The sequence below is a fragment of the Apus apus genome, chromosome 9, assembly GCF_020740795.1.
Source record: "Apus apus isolate bApuApu2 chromosome 9, bApuApu2.pri.cur, whole genome shotgun sequence".
Lineage (NCBI taxonomy): Eukaryota > Metazoa > Chordata > Aves > Apodiformes > Apodidae > Apus > Apus apus.
This window is the reverse complement of record NC_067290.1, coordinates 12,307,838-12,320,000: the sequence shown is the minus strand read 5'-3', so window position 1 is coordinate 12,320,000 and position 12,163 is coordinate 12,307,838. Positions and strand designations below refer to the sequence as shown.

At 42.0% G+C, this 12,163-nt stretch overlaps 1 protein-coding gene across 2 annotated transcripts in view; it reads left to right on the top strand.

Annotated features, from left to right (window-relative positions):
• Positions 1 to 12,163, top strand: part of FANCD2 (FA complementation group D2) — a 38,135-nt gene that overhangs the window by 10,045 nt on the left and 15,927 nt on the right. For both annotated transcript variants that reach the window (XM_051627342.1, XM_051627341.1), the window contains exons 14-28: positions 365 to 400; positions 799 to 942; positions 1,593 to 1,727; positions 3,118 to 3,249; positions 3,851 to 3,958; positions 5,007 to 5,116; positions 5,961 to 6,018; positions 6,701 to 6,826; positions 7,937 to 8,010; positions 8,099 to 8,239; positions 9,157 to 9,257; positions 9,529 to 9,644; positions 9,809 to 9,917; positions 10,807 to 10,905; positions 11,186 to 11,295. In XM_051627342.1, the coding sequence (XP_051483302.1) occupies positions 365 to 400; positions 799 to 942; positions 1,593 to 1,727; positions 3,118 to 3,249; positions 3,851 to 3,958; positions 5,007 to 5,116; positions 5,961 to 6,018; positions 6,701 to 6,826; positions 7,937 to 8,010; positions 8,099 to 8,239; positions 9,157 to 9,257; positions 9,529 to 9,644; positions 9,809 to 9,917; positions 10,807 to 10,905; positions 11,186 to 11,295 (1,599 nt within the window). The remainder of the gene's footprint in view (positions 1 to 364; positions 401 to 798; positions 943 to 1,592; positions 1,728 to 3,117; positions 3,250 to 3,850; positions 3,959 to 5,006; positions 5,117 to 5,960; positions 6,019 to 6,700; positions 6,827 to 7,936; positions 8,011 to 8,098; positions 8,240 to 9,156; positions 9,258 to 9,528; positions 9,645 to 9,808; positions 9,918 to 10,806; positions 10,906 to 11,185; positions 11,296 to 12,163) is intronic.

Below are 12,163 nucleotides of genomic sequence, written 5' to 3'. Positions count from 1 at the left end.
AATGTCCAGCAAGAAATCAACATTGGCTGGTATTGGGCTAAATTTAATTTAAAATTACATTTCAGTGTAAACCATGAGACTGTTTCGTGTTCTCAGCCTTTTGTTTCTCAGTACCTTAGTTCTGTTTTCAAATCTGATGTTATTTGAGAACATCCTCATTTAAGCTGAATTTTCATGCTCTTCTTTTGAGTGCCTTCTGGATTCTCTGCTGTTAGTGAGATCCAGTTTGCTAGCTTTGATACCTGTCCTGTTGTAAAGGAGAGATCTGTGAGCAGTATTTCTTTTGGTGTCTGCCTGTTTTTCTTTGGTTTTGGAATATAATAATGTACTCTATTGTAACAGCTTTCTTGTTGTTTTGCTTTAGGCTATTGAGAACAGCACATCTGTATCTGACCATAAGGTAATACTTCTGACTCTACACTTGTCTCTGGGAGTGTCCTCTTCTGCTGGTGTTTTCAAGGGCTTTCTTTGTGGTTGTAGATGAAAAGATTTTCTAGTTGGAGCAGAAACTGCCAGCGATGTTGCATGAGTGGTTCTTGATGGTATTTGACTTGTTCCTAGAATAACAGCTATGTGTTTTCTTTGTAACTCTTAGTTCATCCCTCTAAATGTCAAGGGACAAGAGTTATCCTGCTTTAATTCTGTCCTGTTTGGACTGATAAGGTTTCTCTACAGTTGTGGCTGTTGGGCCTTTTTAACCTCTTCATTTTCTTCTCAATTTTGATTTCCAAGTGTATAGCTGTCTGGACTTCTTAGTATCTTTTTAGCATAATGCTTGGTGGTTATTTCTTCAAAAAGGTTCTGGATTTGATAGTTTTGCTGCTAATCCATTCTACAAACACCAAGAGCAGGAAGCAAACTGAGAAAGTATTGAGCAGCAAAATTCGACTGGGCTGCCTGCCAGAGCAACTGATGCAGAATGCCTTCCAAAACCATTCAACGGTCAGTGCTGATTCTGCTTTGGGACTCCCTCTTTTGTCTCTTAAAGTTCTTGTCAGATCATGATTTAACCCTGTGCTGCATTTTTTATACTATTCCTCTTGTGTACACTTCATTATAATTTTTTGGTTTTGGTCCCAGATCAATCTCCCAAGGCACATGTCCTCTATTGTAACAGCCATGTGGTTTTTTTAGGATTGAGCCTTCCTTAGAATTGCATGGGCTTGTACTGTAGTGCAAAATCTGTTGGCCTAAGAGATGTGCTCTAGCCCAAGATCTCTACTGGGAGTTCTGGATGTGCTGTTGTCTCACACCGTATTTTTAGAAGTTCATATGTTTTCAAGCACCATTTTTCAAGTGTAATGGTTTCTATATTTGGTATATAGAGTTATAGAATTGTTTTGGTTGGAAAAGACCTTTAAGATCATCAAGTCCAACTGTCAACACAGCACTGCCAAGCCTACCACTAGACCATGTCCCTAAGCACCACATCTATATGTAATGTAAACCCATTATGTGGAGAAGGTTGGAGAAACCCATTCTGCTTTCTAGACTAAGTTTTTGGGGTAAGCTGTAGCACATTCTTTATTTAGAGAACTGAGTGTGTTGAAAAGAAGCAGCTATAATCTTCTCTTTCATGATGTCTATTTCAGGTTATCAAAGACTACTTTCCTTCAATCCTAGCACTTGCTCAGATGTTTCTGCACTCTGCATACCCAGCTGTAGTCTCCTTTGGCAGCTGCATGTACAAACAAGCTTTTGCAGCCTTTGACTCTTACTCCCAACAGGTACAGTGTGATGGGTGGCATGTTTTATTTGTGTTAGCACTTCATTCTAGAATGTATGTCATGATGCTTTAGGGGAGAGGATTTGAGGCAGTTGAAAGCATTTGGAGAGAGGTCTGTGCTGTAGAGTAAGCCAAGGAGAAGACGGAACAGTCACAGCAAGACTTTGGTAGCAAGTTACTCAACCACAGAGGCTGCTGAGAGGAGCAGTGAGCAAGCAGGTGGGCATCAGAAGTGACAGGAAAAAAACGAACTTATGGAACAGAGGCCTTTGCTGGGTTTGCTGCAATTCCAAAAGCAAACAAGTTCACTGACATCTAGCCAGGATGTCAGGTCTGGTCCCCAGGGTCACAGAGGAAATGTGTTCATAAATCCATGCTCTTGTTCTGCCTTACCTAGTCACTTTGAGCATCCTCTGTTTTAAAAAGGCATTGTTATAGTTTACATTGAAACTTTTTCCATCACAGTAAGTTATCCAAAGAAAGGGAAAAAGTTAGCACAGATTTCCCTCAGAGCTCTGGCCAACTTGGACTCCTGCATACTCTGAAATAATCACAGACTAGACTTTCAACTCCCAGTATGAGTTCCTATAGACATGCTGGTATCAGAAAATTTGGGAAGTGAAGACAGCTCTTCACAAGCTTTTGAGTATATTTTCCCTTTTTTGGACACAGTATATTTATAATTAAGACTGTTTCCAGCATTTTATCTGTATTACTTATTACAGCAAACTTAACAAATACACAAACAAAAAAGCAACTGGGAAAAGCCCAAGATGTGAGAGTATAAGTGTCATCTGCTACAAGCTAGTGAGTCTAGTAATATTTTGAGATGTTAAGAGTTTCAAAAGAGGATGGCTGTATTAGCAGTTAGAGACACAGAAAAGACCCAGAGCCACAGACAGTGAATGGGAGTGGAGAGAGAGATCACTGTTCAGAAGTCAACTGAATTAAGGCCATAACAATTTTTTGAAAACAAAATGTCAATTTTTAACTCCTAGTGGAAAGATTTTCAAGACACTGGAACTGCTGAAGTTAGAGGCCTGGGTAAGGTGCAATGCTTTGTGCACCTCAGAAAATAAGGTAGATTTTTATCATCTTACACGATGGTAGCAAAGAGCAGAAGCTGCAGCAGTGTTAGCAAGCAGGCAGTAGAAATTTGGTGAAGAGCTGCTTTATGGAATCATTGATTATTTTAGAAATGAATAAAATTTAGGATTGAGGAGAGAGTATCATGAATATCAGGAATTAAAACTGAGAAGGGACTTAAAATGATATGGTTGAGTTTCAGGATGATTATCTGTAATTTACCAACATATTTGGTAAGAGCACAACAGGATAGACATTTATCTGTTGGCATTTCACAAAGGTCTCTTTGGGGACTTTTTCCACAGGAGGTCGTGACTGCTTTGGTGACTCACGTGTGCAGTGGAAATGAGACAGAAGTGGACATTTCTCTGGATGTGCTCACTGATTTGGTGATGCTGCACACATCCCTTCTGATGCGCTATGCCACCTTTGTGAAGGTAGGAATGTTTTTGGGGACACAGTACATTTCAGGACCCTTTCACCACTTTTCCTCAGGTCCAGAATAGGTCAGTACTTTTCAGAAATAGAAGTAATAGAACGACTCATACCTGTAAAGCTACTTGTCTTGAGAAATGCGTTGGTCAGAAGTGAATGGTATCTACTATGAAGGGGTGAGCTGTAAGATAGGACTGGATGATTTTTTTTTGACAGTGGAAGTTGAGATAGACAAAAAAAAAGTTACCCTTCCCTGTAATTGGAAAAATGCTTAAATTACAGGTGTAGGTTGACACCTATGACAGAAGGAAAATGCTGTCTGTTAATGTTGGCTATTTCAAATACTTGGCGAAAACCTGCCCCCTTGTGGACTTCCTGCTCTACTGCATTGAAAGACTGTCAGCAGTTTGGCCAGTGTTTGAATAATTGCAGCCAGAGCAATAGTTCTTCATTTATGTTTACTTAATTTGAATGTGGCTTTTTCCTGCCTGCGCAAAAAAGGAAACTAATTGGCTTTCCTGAGGCTGACAATTGGTGTGTTACTGCGAATATGGAAAGGGATTATTGATATATCTGAGTTAATTTATGGCTTCTGTCTTACAGACCATTTTAGACTCTACACAGAAACTGAACCCATGCCAGATCCGGAAGCTTTTCCACATTCTCAGCACACTAGCATTCAGCCAGAGGCAAGAAGGAAGCTATATTCAGGTAAGCAGAGACATAACAGAAGGGACATCAGGCTGTGCTTTGGTCTTTTTTGCTAGGTTAGCTTCTAGAGGGTTTTGTTGCAAATAGTGACCCCATCTATGAGCAGTAATTGGTGTCAGGATGTCCTTCACCTTAAAATTCTCTTCTCCCCAGCTGGCTGCAAGTCAGCTTGTGGCTCCAGACTTTCCTATCCTGTATAGCAAGGACTCATCACAGTCTTTCCCACATCTTTGACACATCTTTCCCAGAAAGGTCCTCCTCTTTTGCACATCTAAAAAAGGTAGAGTTGATAGAAATGTTCATGGAAGGGGACTGATGGCAATATCTAATGTCACCTTCCAGTCAAAGTGGGACTGTCACCAACATTATATTAGGCTGGCTGTGGCTTTGTCTAGCTGAGCCTTGAAAAACTTGCAAAGGTATAAATTTTGCATCTTCTTTCACTAGCTTTTTTTCTCCATCCTTTGGAAGCATTCAGAAAGCATAGTTCAGCTTTTTCCCTGAAATGTTAATCTCTGTTCAGCAGCTTAATATTTGTACTTAATATTGTCCGGAGTAAAAAAAGACAGAAGAACTGATATGCACAGCACAGAGGTCTCTGTTGTGAAGTGGTAGACTTCACATTTTGTCCCTCTAGTTTAGATCCCTCACCAAAAACTTGCTCTGTCCCTCAGCCTCCTGAAGTTGACTGTTTCAGAGGGCAGCTCTGCAGCTGTTTGTGTGTAAAGCACTCCAAAACTATCTGCTATTTTTTATAATGTATTCTTTCACTAATTATAGATGAAACCCGGACCAACTACACGTTCTGTGTAGCAATTAGAGTAAAGTCAAAGCGAGTTGCATTTAATGCTGTTTGCAGTCTTACCTAGAATTGTGACCAGTATTTTAATAATAAAGGAAATAGCAGAATGTGCATTTCTATGAAAAGCTGCAGTGCTGATAAACCATCCCCCTGCAGCCTTGGGAGATGACATGAAGATGCCAATGGAATTGTGAGTGTTGCACACAAGTAGCTCAGTGGTGACATGGCCTGTGTCTTTCTTTTTAGGATGATATGCACATGGTGATCAGGAAATGGCTGTCCAGCACGGTTCCCAATCACAAACAAATGGGGATTATTGGTGCTGTTACCATGATAGGCAGTGTGGCTTTAAAAAGGTGAGAGAGAATGTAGCAAAGATTAATTTAATATGCTTTCAGTTCAGACCAAACTTTGAGATGGTCAAAGGAAGGAGGGTATTGCCTTCTAGCTCATGCACATCTTGGTCCAATCCAGGAACTCAGCTCTTTCCTGCAAAGGTTGATGTTACAACCTGTTCCATACTGCTCTCCTGCTGCTAATCTCAAAGGCATCCTGAATTTCTTGTTCATGCCTACTCATGGATGCCTTGACTAGCTATTGCTTGGAAAAAAAATAACACTGTGGTGGACTGACAGTGGATCAGCTTCTGACACCAAGGATGAATAACCTAGTGTGCTCTGTGTTTGAATACAGGGAAATCTAAAAAAGAGAAGCAAGGAAAAAGATTATTACTGCTGTGCTTGGTGTTGGCATGACAGTTCCCAATGTGCTGTGTAAATAATTTATAAGCACATTCATAAACCAGACAAACTCCTGATAAGAGCTGGGACGAAGATTAAAGCATCTTGAAAATTCAAATTTGACTGGTGTTAGGAAGCATTATGTAGCTCACTGATTTTGCACTTCTCATGAAGAGAAAAACTCATCTTAGCTCCAGGCCCTGAGTCAGTGGACTTTGTTTTGGGGATGACTAGAAGGCTTTAAATTTCAACAGGTCAGAAAAAGTGTATCTTTGAAGAATATGTTGAGTCTTGCCCCAGAGGTCTCAAACATCAGCAGATCTTTTCCTAATAATGTTCTGAAGAGCATCCTTTTCATGCATAATTCTCTGGTTTCTGGAGAGAAAACCTTCTTCGTGTCATGGGTTTTGCAATTTCTTAAGTGTTGTGCAGCAAAAGCAAAATTATCAATTGCTTTCAGAAATGAAGGAGATGGTTCATTGGAGAGACCAGAACTGAACGGCGAGCGTGATGGGCAGGTGAGTGCCATGAATGGGCACATGCTGGGGCAGGGTGGGAAAGCAGGAGGGTCAGCAAGGAGATGTGACTGGAAACACAGTCTTATGGGAAGTAGCCTGTGTGTAGCTGGGCCGGGGATTCTTGTACATTGATTGCAGAGCCAAGAATCTATTAAAAATTGTTTTGGAGAAATGAAAGATCTATATTAAGAAAGCATCTGCTGGTCTTGCCTATGGACAAGCAGTACTGCAGCCACCTGGGGCAAGTCTTCTATCCAGACTATTGCAAACACAAAGGAGAGAAACATGACAGTCTGTTTCAGTGAGCCAGAGGCAACCTTGGGCCTTCCTCTCAGCTTGATCAGCAGTGCCTTTCTGGCCATTTAGAGAAAGCACTTCTGCTATACAGGGTTGGCCTAGTCTTGGCCTTTTGAAGAACCTTCTTCTAGGCTGGCACTCTAAGGATGGTCCTGGGCAGACTCCATTGTGTTACTTCATGATGGAGCTGGGTCAGCAGCTAAAAAAACCCATGTGCCTTCTCAGAACTGAGTCTCTGCAAGACCAGTCACCATGGGCAGTTACACTAGAGATAAAGCTTTGGATATGCCCCAGAGTAAATTAGTATGAGAGGAACTCAAGGTAAAAGCTTTAGTTGTCTCCATTTACCTTACCCATTTTTACAAACTGCTCTCTTTCCTTTCAGCTTTCTACCTTGCTGGAACTTGTGGGCTTCTGCTGTGAGAAAAACCCAGAGGTCTTGGCTCTGTACTATGATGAACTCGCCAGTTTGATTGAGAAGCAGAAAGGGAAACTGGACTTGCAACTCCTGGTATGTTGCAGAGCAGTTTGAACTTAATCACTTGAATGAATTCTTCAGAAACATGATGTTTTTCAGGCATTGGCAGGACAGAATTGATTTGAGGATTTCACTCCAGTCTGAGAACTCTTTTTTTGTTCTAGGCCTACTTAAGGGCCTTTGAAAGATTGATCAGACATAAAATCCTTTCAGCTCTCTAAGCTTTTTTTGATTGTGGCAGATTCCTCATTGTGCTTTAACACCTTCCTTTATATGAACTTTTACGTGACAACAAGGAAGCCTTTTAAAGGAAATTAAATGACATTTCAGAACATGCTTTTAAGATTCATGGATAAAAGTAGAATCTAAACTTTAAACTTAATATCAAAATTGGCTTCTGGTCAGACTACTAAGGCTATCTGATGGAATAATAAGGACTTGGAAGAGCCTCAGTCATATATGATAATAAATAAATAAACTGTATGGTAATAGGGAAAAAAATAGGACTCTAAACAGATCTGTGCCTAGGGCTAGAAATGTCAGTCTCTTGAGGTCCACCTGAGTGCTCCATGAAGAAAAAACAAAAGGAGAGTTTCTCCTTCCTCATGAAATGTAAAAGCAAGCTAAGGTTCTTCTCACGACTTCTGTGCAGATTTTTTTTGTCTTCATCTGTTGTCCAGACTCTGTCACATCTGTTGCTTCACTTCTTCCTTAGTTATTTCTAACAATGTAAGCATGTCATGTATGTGGGACACATGTGAAACAAAATGTTGCCAGTACTTTATAGCCATTTCGTTCTGATGATCAGCTCTTAGGGCAGAGAACTTCCCATGGCTGCTTTCCGCTTCCAGCCAGCTGCTCTGCCTCTCTGCAGCACTGTGGAACTTGTAGACAAGCCCACATCCAAAGAGCAGGGAAAAAAATGGTTGTGCATGCTTAGCAATATTTCCTGGCTTTGTCTCTAAAGGCAGGCCTTGGCTCTCTTGCAGGTAGGGGGTTTTATTTCTGTAACTGTTCCAGGATACTTTTGCTTGACCATAATTTGTACATGTTCCACTGCTGCTGTTGAAGATTTTTTTTCACTGAGCTGAAGCTTTTTTTCAGCGTTTGCTGAGCAGTTTGTTGTTGTTTTTTTCTTTATAGGAAGAGTTTGGGAAGAGTTTGGTGGAGGACTTTCCTAGTGACTTTGTGGTAGATCTCAATCCCACAGTGGATGGGTATGCTAATCACAGGCTAAGTATTTGTAATGTTTTTGTCACTGAGAACTGGGTTTGTCAACAAGAGCTTGTCTGTTTTTCCTTGCAGTTCATTCTTGTTCCCAGTGAAGTCCTTGTATAATCTGGATGAAGATGAAAGTCAGGGAGCAATTGCTATTAACCTCTTACCATTGGTGTCACAGAGTGAGCTTGGCAAGGTCGCTGATGGAACGAGCAACCAAAGTAAAAGGTACTTTGACACTTATCTGTGGGATACCTGGAATGGTAAAGGAATTGTTCTCATTTGGTGTACTTCACTGCCATCAGCCCTGCTTGCCAAAGTGCCTGATAAGAAGCTGGTCACAGAGTTTACCAGTTTCCAGTGTTCTCCTTTTCTCACTGTTAGACTTATTCAGATAGGTCTAGAGGCACAAGCTGGTTGGGAACTGGCTGTCTGTTCTGACTCAGGCTGTTATCTTGGGTAAGTCATGCTGCATCTGCTTTGTTTCCCATCTGGCATAAGAGAATAGCAGCTCTTCCAAAGTTATGGTGATACTGAATGCCATATTGAGGTGGCAGGCAACTTGGAGGTGGCAAAGTTCACATTTTGAGCAATGATTCTCAAACGGAGGGTCAGTCAACAGTGCATGATTTTTTCTCACTTTTAGTTGTACTTGAGCAACATAGACTGTGCTCTGGAGCAAAACTAAAACATGGAGCCATAATTAAAATTTGGCTGAGAAATAAGGGCTTTGTCTTTGGAGGATGGAACAGGAAGTTCTAAAAGAACTAAAAACATAGTTAGTAAACACTCAGAATGTGAACAGTGGCCTGCTACAAAACAAGGAGATTTCTCCACTCCTCACAGCTGAGTTTTGTGACATTTCTTATAGTTCCTTGTGAATTGTTCAACTTTGATTTCTACCAGAAATAAATCAGCCATTTTTCTGTCCTTACATGCTTTTCTGGAAAACAGGTGATCACCAGTTTTTAGGTTTTTTTAACTGTATGGTGCATTTCTGCTCTGAGTTGCTGGGAATTGCAAGTAGCAAACTAGAAGGCATAGGCAAGGTGGCATGGGGAGGACACAGGACATAACGGAAAGTGATGAGCATTCTGGAGATGTATGAAACATAGGATCTGCTCCATTTCTTTTTTTCCCCCCAGGGTAGTGTCACCACTGTGTCTGTCACCCTGTTTCCGATTGCTGAGGCTCTACACTGGAGAGCAAAACAGTGGAAGCCTGGAGGAGATTGATGCCTTATTAGGTATGGGAAATGGACCTTTTGTCCAGTATGGCTGGCTGACTTGCTCCTGTCCCAGATCTGCAAAGACTTCCTGCAATGTAGGAAAAATTGTGCCACTTGTGAAGGAGGCTGAGATTCTCTGTTACCCACAAAGTGCAGGGAGGCAGGGGAGACAGTTGCTCTGTCTGGGGATGGAGTGGCTGATGATGTTTACTCCAGGTTTTGTCCATGCAAAAACCAAAGGATGGGTAGCAAACACAGTCCAACGTGTTCTCTTCCTGCTCTGTCCCAGGTTGCCCCTTGTACCTGACTGACCTGGAGGTTGAAGGGAAACTGGACTCTCTATCCAAGCAGGAACGGGAATTTCTCTGCTCACTGCTGTTCTATGCTCTCAACTGGTTTCGTGAGGTGAGTAGAGTCTTGTCTGCAGGGTCAGGGTGGCACTGAGGAGCAGCACTTAAACACTAACATTAGTCTTCAGGGGTACAATTGCTGTTGAAGAAGAGTCTTGCCTCTTGGAAACCTTCTCCAGCAAGGTCTTCATGATCAGTGGATTTGGTTTGAATCTGTAGGTTGTAAATGCGTTCTGCCAGCAACAGGATGCTGAGATGAAGGGGAAAGTTTTGACTCGATTGCAGAACATCACAGAGCTGCAGAATGTGCTGGGAAAATGCTTGGCAGGTGAGTATGAAACATTTGTACATTCTGGGGCCCAAACCAGCTGTGAATTGAAAGGAATTGGCTTAAACAGCAGTGGAGGAAGTACATGGTAACATATACTGCATTTTTATAGTAGCCTAAGAGTTCCTGCATGGACAGCCATTGTTTTCAATGTATCTGAGTCCAAACTGCCCTTCTCAGTCACCTCCTCAGTGACATCTCTTTGACTGTTCCCAGGCAGACTTGGCAGAATCTGCCTGAGTACAGTGAATACTGGAGTATACCAGCCTCTCTCTTAAAGGAACAGTGTATTTTTCCAGTATTCAGGTTTTAACAAACCTGAATAAGAATCTGCTGCTCCTCTAGGCCCAAGAATTCCTCCTGCCTAGCCACTGGAGCCCAGTGTGGAGTCCCCGGGAGCTCTGTCCCAGGCTGGTGACACAGCTACACAAACTGCCACAGACACAGTGCTGCCTTCAACAGCACCTGTGTATGGGACTTGCATCAAAGAACTACAGACAGTCCATTCCCCATCCTGCTCTTCAGCTGGATAAGACTGAAGTTCGCTAATGAAGGTACACACAGACACTCTAGATTCAGAAGCACACAAACACTCACACATCCCACAAGTATTGGCACAGCCCCTCTGTGCCCAGATCCTCTAATCTGCTCCATGGGTCTCCTATTCACTGGCTGTTCCAGCTTGCTGCTGGCTGGCAAACAGACAGGCACACACACACACACTCATCTCACAGGCCCAGGCTCCAGACACAAAGATGCACCTAAGAGCAGAAGTACGTTCACTAGGACAGTGAAATATATGATACTTCCTCTATATATATAGCTTGCCTATATTTTTGTCATTCCAGAGCTGAACTAACCCAATTTCTACATTTTTTGGCTCTTTCAGCAACCCCTGGCTATGTCCCACCACCAGCTACATTTGATTCTGAAGGCCTGGAGGCTGTACCGTCCATTAATGCTGTTGGTCCATTGAGAAAAAGGAATGGTAAAGAAAATCTAAAACTTCTAAACAAACACATGTGGTGTGGGATTAGACTGCCATGTTGCACTGCAGCCATGGCACGAGTGTGCATAAAGAACAGAATTTCCAGCAAGGTCTCTGTAGCTTGAAATCTTATCTGGTCAGCTCCTGCTGCAGCTGAAGTGGACATGTAAAAATACCCTGCTCCAAACAGGTGTTGGATAGTTTGCCTCCTTGGTAAAGCCAATGGTTAGCATTTAACAATGCAAATCCCTTTCTTTCTGAAGTTGCTTTTCTCTTTAAGGAAGGAAAAAAAAGGCTGATGCCAGCAAAGTTGGCTCTGCAGATCGTTCTCAAGCAGATGACAGTTCTGAGGGAAACCAGCCGGATACTGAGCTCTCTGAGCTGGAGAAGGTCGGTGTATCCCCTTGGGAACTTGGCAAGAAAGACAGACTAGGGAAGATGACAGAGAAACATAAGCAAAAGCTTTGAGAGGGGGCTGGTTCATTTAAAAAATTCATCACAGGAAAGGTCTTAAGTTCTGCTTTATGCCACCTGTTACTCTTTGGTTAAGACTATGAAAGCTTTCTATTTTATGCAAGTGACCTATCTCAAATTACTGCAATAACCTGCCTTTGCTAGGCTCAGGTAAGAAAGTGTGAGACGAATCTGGAAAATACAAATCGTGGTGAGGATTCTAAACAGTTTTAATCATATGTGCTCATTTTGCAGATTTCCCATGAGTTATTTAAGCCATGTATTCATAAGAAGGCATCTGTCAAATTACCTATTTTGATCACACACTAAGAATTCATTCCCATGCTATTTCTGATTCTATGTGCTTGGCTCTCTACTAGCTATCATGAACTCTTCTTCTTTTTTTTTTCCAACCTGGCACAAAATCCAGAAATCTGTGTGAAAGAAATAGCTTAATTTGAGCTAGAAGGCCTTACAGTCCTGCAGGTTGCAACTTTCACAGAATCATATCATAGAATGGTTTGAGTTGGAGGACCTTAAAGATCATCTAATTCTAACCCCCATGCATGAGCAGTGACACCTCTCAATAGATCAGGTTGCTCAGGGCCCCACCCAACCTGGTCTTAAACACTTCTAGAGATGGGGCTTCCACAACTTCCCTGGGCAGCTTGTTCCAGTGCCTCACCATTCATACTACAGTGCGGCAGACACACGGCTGACACACCACGATGGTCACAAGCACCAGTGGTTTATGAAGGGTTACATTGCATTTTTATACTTTGCTCTCCTGTCCATGCGCCTTACG